Source organism: Netta rufina (assembly GCF_964035555.1).
Source record: "Netta rufina genome assembly, chromosome: 30".
NCBI lineage: Eukaryota > Metazoa > Chordata > Aves > Anseriformes > Anatidae > Netta > Netta rufina.
The window spans coordinates 867,834-883,359 of NC_140154.1; the positions used below are offsets into that span (position 1 = coordinate 867,834).

Genomic DNA, 15,526 nt, shown 5'->3' on the forward strand with positions numbered 1-15,526 from the left:
CCGAGCACGGGGAACCATAGAGAGGAGGAGGTAGAGCGGCGCTGCCGGCCCGAGAGCGGGAAGGCGGCGGAGGTCCGAGCAGGCCGCGGCTCGGCGCTTCCTGGTCAGGGCCCGCCTCAGGGAAAGGCTCCTTCCCCCCCTCGTTTATTCGCCACAGAAATTCGTGTAGAAATCCGAAATAAAGCGCAGGAGTGCACAAGCATAATAAGCACAACATACAAAGACAGTGCATGGAAGCTGAAACACAAATTCTATAATTTCTATTTTATTTTATTTTTTTTTGTAAAAACAAACTATTCCTGCAAAGGGATTTAGGAATTTCAGGCATGGCACATTAATTGCTTTACACTAAACAAAGGTCAAGCAGAAAGGGTGCAGGGAGTGTTTTGGTATACCCTTCTTGTACCCCCCCAGGGTGGGCTACGGTGACTTTTTCCTCAAGAATTGTAAAAGCAGCACTAAAGTCCATTGGGGAACAGACTCTGCTCACAAAGATCACTTTTTGCAGCACAGTAGGGAAATTTAGCGATTTTTGTAAAGGAAACGTAAACTCAGTCGTCACCACCAGTAGTCTTTCCCGTGATTTTAACATTTCATAACAGTTGTTCTAGCACAAGCTGTAAATATTTAAAAAGGGTTTTGATTAAAGCTTTACTGGAACATGAAGGCAGCTGTAAATAAGCTCATTATCAGAGAGGGTTGCCAAGGACTGCAACATCTGTAAGTCTTACCCGATCATATGAACCGAGTGGGTGTGGGACCAGCAATGTCCTTACCCCTCTCTTGAGTTGCAGGGGAAGGCCGTCAAGCAAAACTTAACACCAGTTTGATCAATTATTCTAGGTTGCTTTGGTACAGTGCATCCTGATGCAACTGTGGAGTTTATCCCAGAGAAAATACCAGGCCAAAGAAAACAAGCCACGGTATATGAAGTTACCACAGAACGTGCCTGAGTCAGAGTTGTGACAATTGAAAAAGCAATCTTCAAACACCCAAGAAGTGTGGTCACTCAAATCTATGTGTATTTACAAAAAGGCAAGATTTATTGGCTTTTTCAACTTCCTTGATTAATATAACAATTCAAAGTATCCCCCCCACCCCCTTTCCATTTATTTATTAAGAGGTTTTCCCAATATCAAGTAATTTTAAAATACAGGTAAAATTTAATGAAAGTGAAATGTGCTCAGAAGAAACCATGGTAAAATTGCCACTCATCATTTTAGTAAATAATGTGTTTACGTATATTCTTACCCAAAAACATATAGCCATTAATATACAGAGGCAGTAGCTGGTGTTAGATTATAATCTTGATTACATCCTCTCTGGTACTAAACTATATCTTAGTATCTATGAGTATTTAAAATAAGTCTTCATAAAAACTCCACGGTTAGTTTTTGACATCAGAGACTATCAAATGTTAAAACTCAAATGCCACCAAAGTTTGTCCCATCAGATCAATACAAACCTCAAATCTTGTTGGGATTTGCAGAAGTTTAAGAGACTATAAATCTCTCACTGAATCCAGTTTAAAATGATACATACCAAACCTGAATCTTAACCAGAAATTAAATAAGGAATATTTAATACTACAGTAAAATATTAAATATAGGTAGGCCATGCTCAAAATTGCATCTAGTTCCTCCTCAAAGAGTGATCTCGGTTATAACGCCAATTTCAAAAGCTGTAACAGCCTCCTACTGCAGATACAAAAAACTCCACGTCCTGCCATGGAAGTGAAGTGCAGGGAGCTCAGCTCTTCACGGGCTCAGGTCTCATACATTTCTATATACATTTGATGAAATGTTCTTGCAAAAATACTTACAGGTTCTCCCTTTCACCATGATAAATACTAACCAATGTTTTGCTTCTTACAAAATCCTTCAGGGAAGCAGCAGATAAAGAACTAAGCAAACAATCAGGCATCAATATTTATTAACACAAGACAAAGGAAACACAATCAATGCGTTAATGGAACACTGTCCAGCCAGATGTTAAATTTAAAAATGTATATCTAATCTAATTTTAAATAAATAAAAACTTTATACATAATTACATAATGCTGTAGTCTGAATTTGACAATGGTAAATAGGTTGACAGAAATTAAAGAAAATTGCATTTAGGGCTAAAATTTATCGTTTTTACAACCTTTTAAAGACAGTTAGTACGACACATCTTAATTACATTTATTTAAATCAGAAATGCAGTGCAAATGTTAACAAAACAGGACTTGAAATTACCTGTACCCACATACTTTGCTTAGGGAATATTCATAAACAATAAGACATACAAAATATTTTAGTTCCAAGTGGTAAAAAAAAAAAAAATCCTAGATTAAGTTTCATTGCAGCTGTTAGCTTGGAATCTGATGGACAACGACACGAAATAATTTGTCCTCTGCAACTAGATAAGCTGCCAAGTCAAATGGGCATGGAGAATCTGCTTCTTGGGACTCAACACTTGTTTCAGCAGTTATGGAGAAGAGCCCAAGTCTGAACCTGAACATGCAACATCAGAACCTTCAGTCGCCCTGCCAATTTTGTGAAGTTAATATTTCATTTTGTTCTCATATGGAATGACACCAAGCAAGCACTTTGAAGTGAAATGGTCACATCTCTTGACAGCCCTCCAAGACAACCAAATAATCATTTATCAGTTTGGAAGAACAAACTGACCCTGACCTCAAAGAGGCTAGCAATGAAAAATACTTAGCACTTAGTGCTGTACAGTTAGTTACCTCACAGGGATGTTGTAAGGATTAGATAATATCCTCATCTACAGATGAAGAAACTGAAGGAGTGAAATGACCTGTTGAAGGCCTTGTGGCAAGTCATTAGCAGAGCTGGAGTTAGAAATCAGGGTTTCCAGATTCACAGCTCCATAGTACTACTTCTCCAATACACTGCTTTTCACTGCGCCAAACATAGACAAAAGCATTCAATGAAATCAGAACTGGCCAGCTTCTATATGTCACTTACTGGCAATCAAACATAGAATGTTGTCTCATTCTAAGGACAGGACTGTAAATTTAGTTCTCTAACAGAGAAATGTAATATACCAAAGCAAAGATTAACAGCATGAGTAAACTTGCTAAGCATAAGAAACTAGCAGATACCTAGCCGTATAAAAAATGGGAGGAAATCAAGTGTGCCATTTAAAAATTCCATTTCAGAGTCAGTCTGCCACATACTGGAAGTCTGATCAAATGAATACATCCACTTTTTATTTCTGAAAAAATGGTAACTAAAAATAAAATACAATCTTAGAATTTAAAAAAAAAATCATTTTTGATGGACAAATGTGGTAATTGTTGAAAGAATTTAGATAAAGCTTTAATTTCGGTAAGAAAAAGTCAAGGCCATCTTTTTTTTTATTTTTTTTTTCCTGAAATGTGCAACAACAAAGTGAAGGCTGTACTGCTAGTCACTTTGCTGTGCAAGAAAAATTAAAAAGTGGTGCATAACAAAACAAGGAAATTCTCCCACTTTGGTGGCTGAAAATGAGTAACAACTTAAGTGCGTTCTGCACCCTAAATAAGTAGTTGCAGTACCAACTGTATTAATCACAGTTACACTTGTCACCTTCCTTACTTCGTGGCCAATTTGTTAAAACTAGATATACAAAAAACTTCATGTGCAGGTAATTTAGGACACACATAATAAGAAACTAGACACCAATAACAGAAAACCTGTCACATCTATGCTGCAGCACAATACCACGACAATTTCACCTGTGATGTTGTCTTAGTCACAGTGGCAGATCAGGAAAAAGAAGTCATTCAAAAATATGCACCTGTAAAGTGAAACCTTTGCAAAGAACTCAAATTGAGACTTGCCATAACAACTTGCAGTTTCTAAATCTATTTCTCCACCACATATTTTTCAAAAATATTCAGAACTTCCCATCTAAATTTTAACACTCCTGACCTCAGTCAGAGCTAACAGAATGCATCAGGAGTTTTTCAAGTACAAAACTGGGATTTGCTTACAGATACACTGTGTTCTGCTCTGACAACTGCCACAGGATCTTCAGAGTTCATACTACAAACCTTTTAAAAACTGCCTACAAATTTTGAATGAGGTAATGTGGAGCATTTTAATAACAAGTTTATTTACACTGTATACCATATTTGACTCAAAAAAAACCCTGCTGCGCTATCTGGTATCAGCTCTCATTGCTTCCAAAGTCATATTTTCTTAACATCCATAGGAATTTAAAAGATTATTAAGGATTACAACAAAGAAAGGTAATTATGAGTCAAAACTTAAACACTGTCTCTCCATTAGCCCAGAGTGCAATCACTTACTAACAGCAAGAGCCTGTTCCCACTACTCTAGGGCTTCTGCTTCTTTACAGTTACTAATGTGAAAACCAAGTATTTTGGAGTTTGGAATATTCATTTTCATGAAGTTATTTAACAATCATTTACCAGAATTACTCCGTTTCATTTTTGTGCCTCCTCCTGTAAAAGAAAAATTGCATTCAGCCCCAAACCCAGAAATTCGTAATTGTTTCTAGGGAATGTTTTGAAGAACTCTGGGTCTCCCATTTTACAGAAAAAGTCTATCTACAATGCTTCTTGCTATACCTAGAGGGAATTGAATGGAATAATGACTGAATTGCACAAACAGTGAATTTAACTGTGTGTTGACCTATAGGATTTTTTTTTTTCCTTTAAACACGAGGTTTCAGAGGGTGGAGGCAGAGGCTGTAACTTTGCATCATTTCAGTTAAGCATTTTGGACTTAGCACTGCGATTTCTGCCAGATTGCATGTTACTGTTTAAATATTTCAGCCTCATTTATAGAGATGTGCCTTCAAATCATAGATTTCTACATGCTATGACACACTTCTGGCCAGCAATAAAAGACTACGTACTAAAATAAGAAAACTGGTGTAAGGTTTGTGTATCTCACATTATTTGTCTAACCAAATGTAATTATGCTAAGGACCACAAAAGTTACTTGTCCTTAAAAATGTCTACCTTCAGCTGTCATCATTATCCAAGTTAATTTTCTATCTAAGTGAATTATGTATAATAATATTTACATATTTAAAATATAGGCTTTTTTTTTTTTTAATTCAAGAAATATCTATATGAATAAGTAACTCTTAGATTCCGTAAGTTATTGATTTGGTCATGGCACAATTTTAAATAAGTTGTGTGATCCCATGGAATGAATAGCTACAGTACAGATGCAAAGTACATTTTATATAGTAGGGAATTGCTGAACTCTGATGACCCTCCTCGTAATAGTTTATTATCTTAACTAAATAAACCCTCCCCTTAGAGAATCCTAAAACAGTATTAGATAAAAATACAAATATGTACAACGGATGAAAAAAGTAACACTACAGTAAAGGCCTTAGGAATTTTGCAGTTCACACGCTTGTCAACTTTGCATTTTCTAATAAAGCTAATATTTCAGTAAACTGTTACAAATGTTTTCCATTGTCTACCACATTTCCTTTTGTCCACTGGTAGTTAATGTGATCTTAATACCACAGGATGAGATGAAGGGAATATGGCAGCAATCTCAAACTTTATATCAAGTATTAGTAATTTTCACCAGCTTCATTTCTATAGCCACCCTTTGTCGTTCGGTGGTCCTGCAAAGTTTCTGAGCATCACTTCCCCCATACACGTTACATGTTATAAGCTACATATATGGGGTCTAACTGATCCGCTAGAAAACTGTCACGGAGATGCATTCGTTGTTTCTCTCCTCTGGAATTGATCGGAATAACTCCAGGATCAACTACCACCACCACTCCCACAATTAGATAATGTTCTTCCAGGACCACATTTGTAACTAGAGGGACTAAATCCAGGGCTTCTTGTTCACAGCCACACAGCTCCACAACAACCACAAGCAAGTTGGTCCATGTGAACACAGCACTGTAGTTAGAAAGAAAAAAAAAAGAACAAAACCAGAAAATCCAGTTATTTTCACAAAGATCCAAAGTTTTATATATATTTTTTATCCCAAGACAAAGTTTACCACCTGGCTTTACGTTGTATTTCAAAACAACCTAACTCCAAGACCCAGTCCCAACGTATGAAAGATCAGCTCAAGCACATCTCAGTACTACCAGGTTTGACAAACGAACTAAATGCTGCCTTTCACTAGCTCACGTATGAATGGTTCTTTAAACCACAAAGCAGGAAATAGTAATTTCTATTTTGAATTAAGGTTTGTGAGAAGAGTCAGCCCAATATTATTCTGATCTATGGAAGGGAAAATAGATGGATATGAAGCTCACACAACTTGCTGATGGTAACACAAAGTAAGGGTCTGTCTTTGCATTCTGGCCACCCCACTCCACTCATTAAATCCTGCATCTTGGGATAAAAATTGCTACATTCCATCTAGGTTAGGCTAAATTCATTTTTCATTGCTGTTTTACCATTCAGCAATGCTTCTGTGCGTTCGAGATACTGAAGTCTCAATATCAATTGGATGGTAACGCAATCCCCTCAGTTCCAGAGTTTCATCCAGTGCTCCAACAACATACAGTGCATCATGGCGCTCTGGGGAGGAGAAATGGGAAATGAAATGTATGCATACTATGAAAACAGAAAACGGCAGCCAATAAATGGAATTTGGTTAAAACCAAGGGTCTCCTGTACCCCAACACATGGATCAGGACTCATTTGTTACACTCTGTGAAAGAAAACTCTCCATGTGAAAGACAAAGACTAATTTCTGCCGTACCTCCACTGGCAGCTGTAAGCTCTGTCCGACGAACAAAACCAAGGTATCCAGTCCGAGCCCAAAGGGTCTGAGCAGCATCACCAAAGCTCAGACGAGTGTTGAAATGATCAGCTTGAAGAGTTTCATTGTCATAGATGGTATAGTAGCCACTGGCTGTGTGTGGACTATTTACCCAAATCTGTATTAGAAGTGGAAAAACTGTCAGATCTACACACTACAACAACAGTGCATGTTTTGAGTATTTAAATAAAGCAGATAATAAAATGTAATGAGGAGGTTATAGTTAGGTAGAAAGATATACAAGATTTTCCAGGTCCAAAAATATTTTGCATTTAGCTCAAACCCCCAAATATCCTATAGGATATCAAAAATGCATCTTGCAGATCCTCTCTCCTAATAACTGTAAACTGAGGTCTGAGTAATTTTTATAAATTCCTGGATTTTTATAACATGTGAGTCCAACAATTGATGGCAATCTGTCAACACAGATTAAATATACTGGTGTGTGATTCAGATAAGGAGAGCAAAATGTAACATCGATCTATTTGGAAGCCAGTCATGTAAGATTTAGAATTGAAGAAGCCCTCATTTCTGGCAGGTTTTCTTTTTCTTTAAACTTAACACTAAAATAACATCCCCTAAATCTGAATGCTCCAGCAATAATTCAACAAAAAAAGGCCTACAAGTATTGCTACTCACCAGCAACTTATGTAATTAAAAAGAGAGAATAGAGATCAAGAAACAGACAACAGGAGAAGCTATCAGAAAAGTAAAATCTGTGCTTACCTCTCCAAGATGAGAATCTCCTAGAGGTCCTTTTGTCTCAGGATTAACAATGACTACTTTGACTCCAGGTAAAATCTAAAGGTCACAAAAAGGAATATGCAATCAGTATTAGAATCACCTTCACACATAACCACAATACAAAGGCTGTTCATTTACCTCCACAAAGGCATGAGTTCACCCATGGAAACTACAAACATGTAAAAACACGCTAGGGCATGTACACTCCAGGTACAATACTCCAGTATGGAAGTATTTCACGTCTGCAAAGCCACGCAGGAAAGGCATTATAGGCCTGCAGATTTTGCTAAACTTTGATTTTGAAGACTTCAGTGTTAAAAATTATTGCAAACATCTTCTGCTAATTCATTTAAAGAAGGCAGTAAGAGCTACAGTAAATCCCAAATGGAACCTGATTTCAAGGATACAGTGGACAACACTTTTGATATGATTCATTTACTGTAAAATAGTAATATCCAAATAGTTTCATGCTCATTATAAACCAAAATAACCGTCTGGAAGAGCCACAAGACCACCTTTCCTAGCTACACATCAACATCATGAAGGGCATAAAAAGTGCTGCATGGTCATCAGGTGCTGTGTGCCATGCCAGTAGGTAAAAATATGAAGTTACCTTCCCAGATTCTGAAAGCAGCAGGCTTTGAGGAGCTCCCCTTTCCACTAGACGTACTCTGAAATCAGAGAAAACATTGTCAGGAAAAGAAAAGAGCTGAAATCTACTGAGAGGCGTGATAGCTAAGTACCATTACAACATTTTATATAGATGAGTTATTGGTAAGTTTACTTAAACTTACTGTACCTGTCATGTCTCAAGGATTTCAGATCTACATACACCGTGGTGGGATCAGGCCCAGAGGTTCCCTAAAGAGTAAATATTAAAAAAATATATATATTTTATGCAAGCTCTGCCTGAGCTCAAACATTCCAGGAACTTCATACTCACAGCAGAATTCATATCTGCTTTTCCCTACCTTTGCAGTTGCACTCAAGGAAACATGTCAGTAAATGCAGCCTATTTCTCTCTATACTAAGCATAACAACAGTGTGAGATGTGTCTTGAGGGGGAAAACAGCCCAAACACTTTCAGCTCTCAGCTCTGGGGCAACTAGAGTTACTGTTTACATGGAACTAAACAGTCCTCTAATGCCATGTTTCAGTAGTTTTGAATATTTCTGATGCAGCTGAAAACAAAAGCTGCTTAAACCTTGTGCTTGCTGTTCTTTACAAAGCAGACATGGGGCTATGCTAAGACAGCACAGGAGCATGTGCAGATTAGGAAGTTTACCAATTCAGAATACAATGGAATCTGGAAATCTGATGCCAGGGACAATATATGCACTAGAAGGCACTTGCATTACCTGTAAACAGATAGCAACATTGACTCTTGATCCAAAGGTGGTGCTTACAGCACGAGATGACAGGCCAATGTCTTTGAAGAGTTTTGAGAAGGAATGAGTGAGAGAAACTCGTGGTCGTTCTTCCGCAACTACCACACACGTCCGGACACAGGACAGATTAATTCCTCGTGACTGGAAAAGAGTGCAGACACAAATGAGTGCACAGGACTGTATGTGTTAATTACCTCTGCCATACTGCTCCAGGACCTAAAAAGTGGTATTTGCTTTTTATCCTTTAGATCCCAAAGAAATCACTCTAGAAATGCAAGAAAAACTCTGCTCTTGTGTTCATTTCCTCTCTTCAGCTCCTATGTGTAGTTATAAAATGTGTCTGACTAGAGCCTAGAAATACCGCTACAACAAAATCATCAACACTGCTCCTTCTTCTGAGAGATAGTGTAGCATCATGTGCTTCTGCAGTGCCTTTCAGATAAGATTACATCTGTTATTCCTTATTTATATACATGGAAACCAAACCAAGTGAGGCTGCAAAGTCATTTACTGAGGCTGCACCAAGTCTTCAACAAAACTTAGACCAGAATCCCTTATTCCTTCTAGACATGATCACGAGGGCACTGAACAGCACTAGCCAGCTGTTCAAACCCGTGCATTATTCCGTGTGCCTGGTGACACTCGACAAGGTAAGCACCTTCAGGACTCTATGCAACCAACAGGACAACACCAATCCTTAACCTTGTAAATGGAGTACACAAATTATTTCAGTAAACCCATGCAAAAAGCCACCTCAAGCCTTTTACATAGCTTTTTTTTTTTTTTTTTCCTCCTTCCTCTCATCTCTCAAGAGAAAACACCTTTATTTAGCCAAGCATTTAACGTGTGTGCTTTACATCATGTGCTGGTCTGAGCCTTCACTGCAGACTGTTATATAACCAATTCCTCTGCATAGCATTTTGCTGCTGGCATCCTCTCCTTAGGGTTTGCCCAGCAGTCTCTGACACTCGCTGGCAATGTGCTACCTACACTGCAACACATACACCTTACTCTATTTCAATCCTTTTAATTACCTGAGGCTCCAAACATTTATTTGCTGCTTTTGCTTTTTGAGCAAGCTGTAGACTGGGGACTTGTGCATCATGGTACTGTTGTGTTTAACAATGGTATCGCTTTGCTTTACAACAACAGTTTAATTACTTTATGTAACATAACATTCAGGAAGAACTTCTTACCTTTAACATTTCAACTTGGTTTCCAAGTCCCTTTGTGCACAGTTCCATGACTGAATAGGAACAGAAAGTGTCCCTTATTTTATACTGGCTGACAGTAGATAACCAGAGAAAAAGATTGGATTCCAGCTCCATAGGAGGAATTAAAATTGACTGGTGTCCAGAATACACACTGTGAAGAACATCAAAGAAGAGAATATTGTTCTGCAGCAAGTAGTTATCTTTAAATTAATATTTACTGTATTTTCATCTCACATTCCTGCTAGGTCCCACAGCCCGCTTTTGGTCCCTGATCAGAGGCAAATTGATAATAGCTACAATGCCCACATTCAGTAGCAACACTGAATTATAAATACAACTTAGTTTACAAGAATAACGATTTATACACACACAAGCGTGCACACACACTGTCAGAGTGAAGGAAGAGAACTGGCTCAACCACACAGTTTACAGAAAGAAAATTCCCTTACTGCAACATATAATCAAGGAAGAAAGGCAAGAGAAACATTCTGGAGCCAGTAATATTCAGCAGCACAAATATGCATAATCAAGATAGGATAACAACTTGCTAATCTGCAGGAAAAGGGAACATATCATTGTCAGCTCACAGAGAAATTCTCCTCTTACTGTAAATTAGTCATTCTGGTAATGTCAACATATCTGTCTGTAATTACACCAGCTAGAGACGGGGACTGTCATTTCCTACTTAAAACCAGCCGAGTTAATCTTCACCCTTTTCCACTCAAAGGTCATACCTGCAAAGGCACCAGAGCACAAAACCTAGTCCACAATAGGGGTCGAGACAAATTGCAATCTGCCGCGAGGAGTAGAGCTCGCACTGAAGCTTGATTGCCCTGCAAAGGCCACTCACTGCTGCGTGGGACATCTGCAACAGCAAAGACAGAGAAACTGTGCTGAAATTCCAGAACATCAAAAGAGGACTTCATCAAGACAGATAATGAGAGGTTTGCCTCGACAGCACTTCTCAATAACTGTATTTCTTCTTACCTCCCATAGCAGATGAAGAGCACTGCAAAACCCTCTGAGCCACAGTAAACCAGAAACAACAATACCAATAGCTACTGCTTAAAAGCTTTAGGTATCTCAGACCCCAGATGATCATTAATGCCAGTCTAAGGCTTTCTTTTTGTTTTAGTTTCATCATATCTTCTCAATCAACTGCATTCTTATCCTGCTTTTGGTGTAGCAGCAGAAAGCCAAAGTTCACTGCTCTGCTACTCACATCCCTCACTGCTCTCCTAACAGGCTACTCTCCAGCAGGAGGCAGTAGCAGAATTCCTGATACTCCCTGTAGAGACCTGTCTTCCAGCACAGCAGAACTAATTCTTCAGCCTGCAGTCATACTGCATTCTGTGCAGCAAAACCATAGCTTTATTGGAAGAAAAGTGAGGTCTTTATTTAATCTACAAAAGCCAGTTTTGGTGGAGGTATGCAGGAGAGGTGGTTCAGATTATCAGGCAGAGGCAAGACTCCAAAAAAACCATCTTCTAAAACCATTTTACTGTACCTTTACTCCTGTAAGCATGCCTGTTGTGGAAACACTAAAATCTAGATATGCTAACATTTCAGACGTAGGTGGTTTATAGATCTGAGACAGCCGCTTCCTGGGCAAGTCATCTGTGCAAGAAAGGAACAAACAGATTTGATTTTTTAAATACTCAACTGGTATTTGAAAGGAGAACTTTCAAGCAGGCTGAGGTGGACCACAAAGCTTTCAATTAATTCTCTTTCCAAAACAGACAGACTAGTACATGAGAAGACTTTTGCCAAAGTTCTCATGTAGCAAGTTATTCATTCTCAGAAAAAGGGAGAAGAGACCAACCAACTCTTCTGTGTGTTTAAAACATTAAATACATGCTTTTACTTTTATTTTCTTAACCTCCAAGGCCAAAGGATGGAACATGACTACATAATAAGAGACACAATTAATGCAAAAACATAGCCTGCTTATTATGTTATCTGAGTTGCTCACTCTCTAGTGCCAGACAAGGAGACAAGGTAAGTTGACCATGACATGAGAAGCTGTCATAAAGGAATTACTGTTGTCTGCAACGTGATTTTTCAATAAAATTATGTTCCATTTATATCTCAAAAAATGCAGAAGAGAGATGAGCAAACAAGGTCAGACATCTTATATCTTGGATGGTTTCTAAGTATTCAAACAAAATTGTATGAGCCATCTGGTTAACATCTACAGTGAGGGGCAGTGTTTCCCTTTGGTAATCCCTACACAGAACTTGAAAAAGTCTTCTAAGTCCATGGACCACACCTGTGTCGATGATGGTTGGCCAGGTTTTCACATCTACAGCAGCAGCTGCCTCTCTGGATTTCAGTAGTCTCATTAAGGTCTGGGTTGTGAGAATACAGGCAGCTTTACTGACCTAAAAAGAAAAACATTTGCTTAAAAAAAAAAAAAAAAAAAAAAGACAAAAAGCACATCCCGCAGACACTGTCATTGCAAGACTTGATATTCAGAGAATATATTTTACCATCTGTAGCCAGTTTTCCCAAGCAGACTTGCATTAATTTTCAACACTTCCTTCACTAAAACCCCAAATGCAGATTAAAATGCAAATAAGCATGGCAGGACCTTTAGTCCAAATCTAGCTTCCTCCCCATGGCTATAATGCAGAGACATCCTTTTCTGGTTACCAAACTTGTAAAGTAACTAATAGCAGGATTTACAACAGTAAGGAGCATCGATATGAAATTTGAGGTAACATCACATGTTCGTTTCCCTCAGAAACCAACTGTTTCAAGGCAATTTGTGTTGCCACATAAAAAGGAGAGGCGGTTCTCGCTTGCATCTTATGAATTAAATCACTGTCCTTCAGGTATAAGACGTGCTTCAATCACTGCTGTCATTTAAACAGCCTGGGAGTTTGGACAGCTATGTTACCCGTTCAAATCTGAGAGGCTGAAAGAAGAGTGGTCGAGCCCCGCTCTCAGCGACGGCCCCGTTACTCACTTCCACGATCATTCGCACAGTGGGCAGAGTAGCAGTGAGGCTCTGAGCATGAGGTGGTCTCACGGTCACGGGGATGCAGCCAGCATACAAACAGCCATAGAACGCGGTGATGAGCTCAATGCCTGCAAGGACACGATAGGCTGTAGCATGCAGCGCTGGTGGATGGATACCCTGGTGACACCAGCCTTTCCTGGTGATGCCAGCCTTTCCCCGAGTACTTGTTCTCTGAGCATCAGTTAAAATTTTCATTAGAAAAAGGAACACAGGCTAGTCACTCCCACGGCACAGATGTGTGACATAAGCAGTCCAAACACTGAGGCCAGCGTGACAAGGAAGCTAAGAAGCTTGGGATAAGGGGCTGGGAAAGCAGAGAAGACTGCAAAAAATATTCATCTTTCAAGAAAAGAACGTCCCAGCTGTTAAATGACTCCAAAGTCACGACAAAACACAGTTCTCTGGCAGTGAAAGTACAAACACCAAAGAGCACCTCTTGGTAGCAGTGAGCATCTTACACACGCCGAGTGATAAAGCCGTGTGCTGCTGGCCACAGCAGACTGCGCTGCCTCCTGCCCCCAGCCTCCTGCTGTAGAAGAGGCACCTAACAGTCTTGGAGGAAGCGCCTGTTTTCCACATGGCTTAAGGTGATGGCACCACTCTGTACCAGAAGCAAACTACATGCTTTCCCTGAAGGAAGAGCTGCTGACTGGCGTGACTTCAGGCAAACGAGACCTGAACAGTCCAGGAGCTGAGGAGCCTCTGGTAGGGAGACTAATTAATCAATTTCTCCAGCACATGCAGCGTGGTCACACGTTTCTAATAACCTTGAAGTGAGCAGATCATACCAGAGGTTCTTTGATAACCACAGAAGTTTTAAAAGCTTTTGTTCTTAGAACAAAAGGAGACAGCAAGAGCTCACAGCATCTCTCCAGGAGTGAGAAGGTACAAATCAGCTCTTCCAAAACTCTAGAGAATCGAAGTTTGAGTCCTGATACTGCAACTGAAAGACATTAGGACAGCTCTCTGTGGAGTCAAAACTAGATCAGCAAGTTATGTAGTCCCTAAGGTACTGCTGCTTCAACGATCTCTCCTGTATTTCCAGATCTCAGAGAGATTTCAAAGAAACACCACGTAGCATTTCCACAGTGGGATGCAGCTCTTATTAAAACTTGCTTACCAGGAGGATAAAGAAGCACCACATTGTCTCCTGCATTGAGATGTCCTTTGTCACACAGAACTGATGCAATTCTCTCAGCCTTTTTGTGCAACTGAAGGCAGGTGGCTGTGCACACAGTGGTTCCCTTGAAAGGAGACAAAAATGTTTTAAACAAGGGCTGGCACAACGTGGCAGTAAACCAGTTGCTGGAACCAAAGACAGAAAACAAACAAAACCAAAAGAACAACCCGACAACCTTGCTTACTACCCTCAGTCTATAGCTACTAGTTATTGATACCTATGCACTGCTGCCATTCATTGAGCTCTTTATCCACTATGATATCAAAAAGATAGAAACAGAGTTAGATCTGCTCTAGAAAATTCTACCTTCCAGGGAGTCAGTTCAGGTCTTCTTGCACCAGAACCTTGCCAGAATTTACTCAACAGGGATACACCATTAAATCATACAGGAACCAGTGAGACCTACAAACACGTTCAGTTTTAAAATGAAGCATTGAACCATTATGGTCATTAAGATGACAATGGCCTATAGGTTCAAAGGTGCAAATTTTAAGTTACAAATCCTAGGGCAATATCTGACACAGAGGCTAAGTAGAGAACACTACAGTGAGCAAAGGTCTTAAACAGTCTCAAATTTGGGCTGAACAGCATGCTGTAGACCTTCAAAAAAACTGACTGTACCTTGGCATTTAATAGAAGGAAGAGCGGGTGGTCAGGAGTTGCTTGAGCTCTCCACTGTAATACCTCTGTCAGAAACTGGTGCTGAAACAAAGAGGTGGTAATTAAACACTAGTGCTTCAATTTCACAGGCAATACTTAAGTCTGCTTCACATTGCTGCTCTGCAGTCAGCTTTAGGGCAAACTCTTTTCCCATCCTTTAGTTGCAACAAATACCGATTTACCTTTTTAACTAAATCATTGTCTTCTAATTGACCAAGATCTCTCCCAGAGGCTTGAGCAATACGCTTCCCAGCGACCAGGTTCCCCACCATCACAGAGGCAGGGCCAACACCTGTTGGTAAAGAACAGCCACGGAAGAATCAGAACACAGGAACACACCCACATGCTATCAACGGTGCCTTTCCAAATTATCTGCAGCAGGGTAATGTTTAAAACAAGCAAAAGCTGACAGGATGGGAGGCCTCACAGTGACTCATGTATGACCAAAAGGTAAGTCACTCTGTTACGAGGCAGACTTTCTTCTACCCCAAAAAAGGAATTAACACAAAGGAAAAAGTGCTGCTTTGTAGAGGAGGCTCTAGGTC

General features: G+C 39.5%; 1 protein-coding gene across 3 annotated transcripts in view; it reads right to left on the reverse strand.

Annotated features, from left to right (window-relative positions):
• Positions 1–1,915: 1,915 nt before the first annotated feature.
• DIP2B (disco interacting protein 2 homolog B) overlaps positions 1,916–15,526 on the reverse strand; it is a 68,271-nt gene continuing 54,660 nt past the window's right edge. For all 3 annotated transcript variants that reach the window (XM_084303527.1, XM_084303526.1, XM_084303525.1), the window contains 15 exons: positions 15,164–15,273; positions 14,943–15,023; positions 14,262–14,385; positions 13,088–13,209; positions 12,389–12,500; positions 11,627–11,736; positions 10,854–10,984; positions 10,102–10,270; positions 8,876–9,046; positions 8,317–8,378; positions 8,131–8,188; positions 7,500–7,574; positions 6,714–6,891; positions 6,406–6,529; positions 1,916–5,896 (listed from right to left, as the gene is read on the reverse strand). In XM_084303527.1, the coding sequence (XP_084159653.1) occupies positions 5,644–5,896; positions 6,406–6,529; positions 6,714–6,891; positions 7,500–7,574; positions 8,131–8,188; positions 8,317–8,378; positions 8,876–9,046; positions 10,102–10,270; positions 10,854–10,984; positions 11,627–11,736; positions 12,389–12,500; positions 13,088–13,209; positions 14,262–14,385; positions 14,943–15,023; positions 15,164–15,273 (1,880 nt within the window). In that variant the 3' untranslated portion in view covers positions 1,916–5,643. The remainder of the gene's footprint in view (positions 5,897–6,405; positions 6,530–6,713; positions 6,892–7,499; positions 7,575–8,130; positions 8,189–8,316; positions 8,379–8,875; positions 9,047–10,101; positions 10,271–10,853; positions 10,985–11,626; positions 11,737–12,388; positions 12,501–13,087; positions 13,210–14,261; positions 14,386–14,942; positions 15,024–15,163; positions 15,274–15,526) is intronic.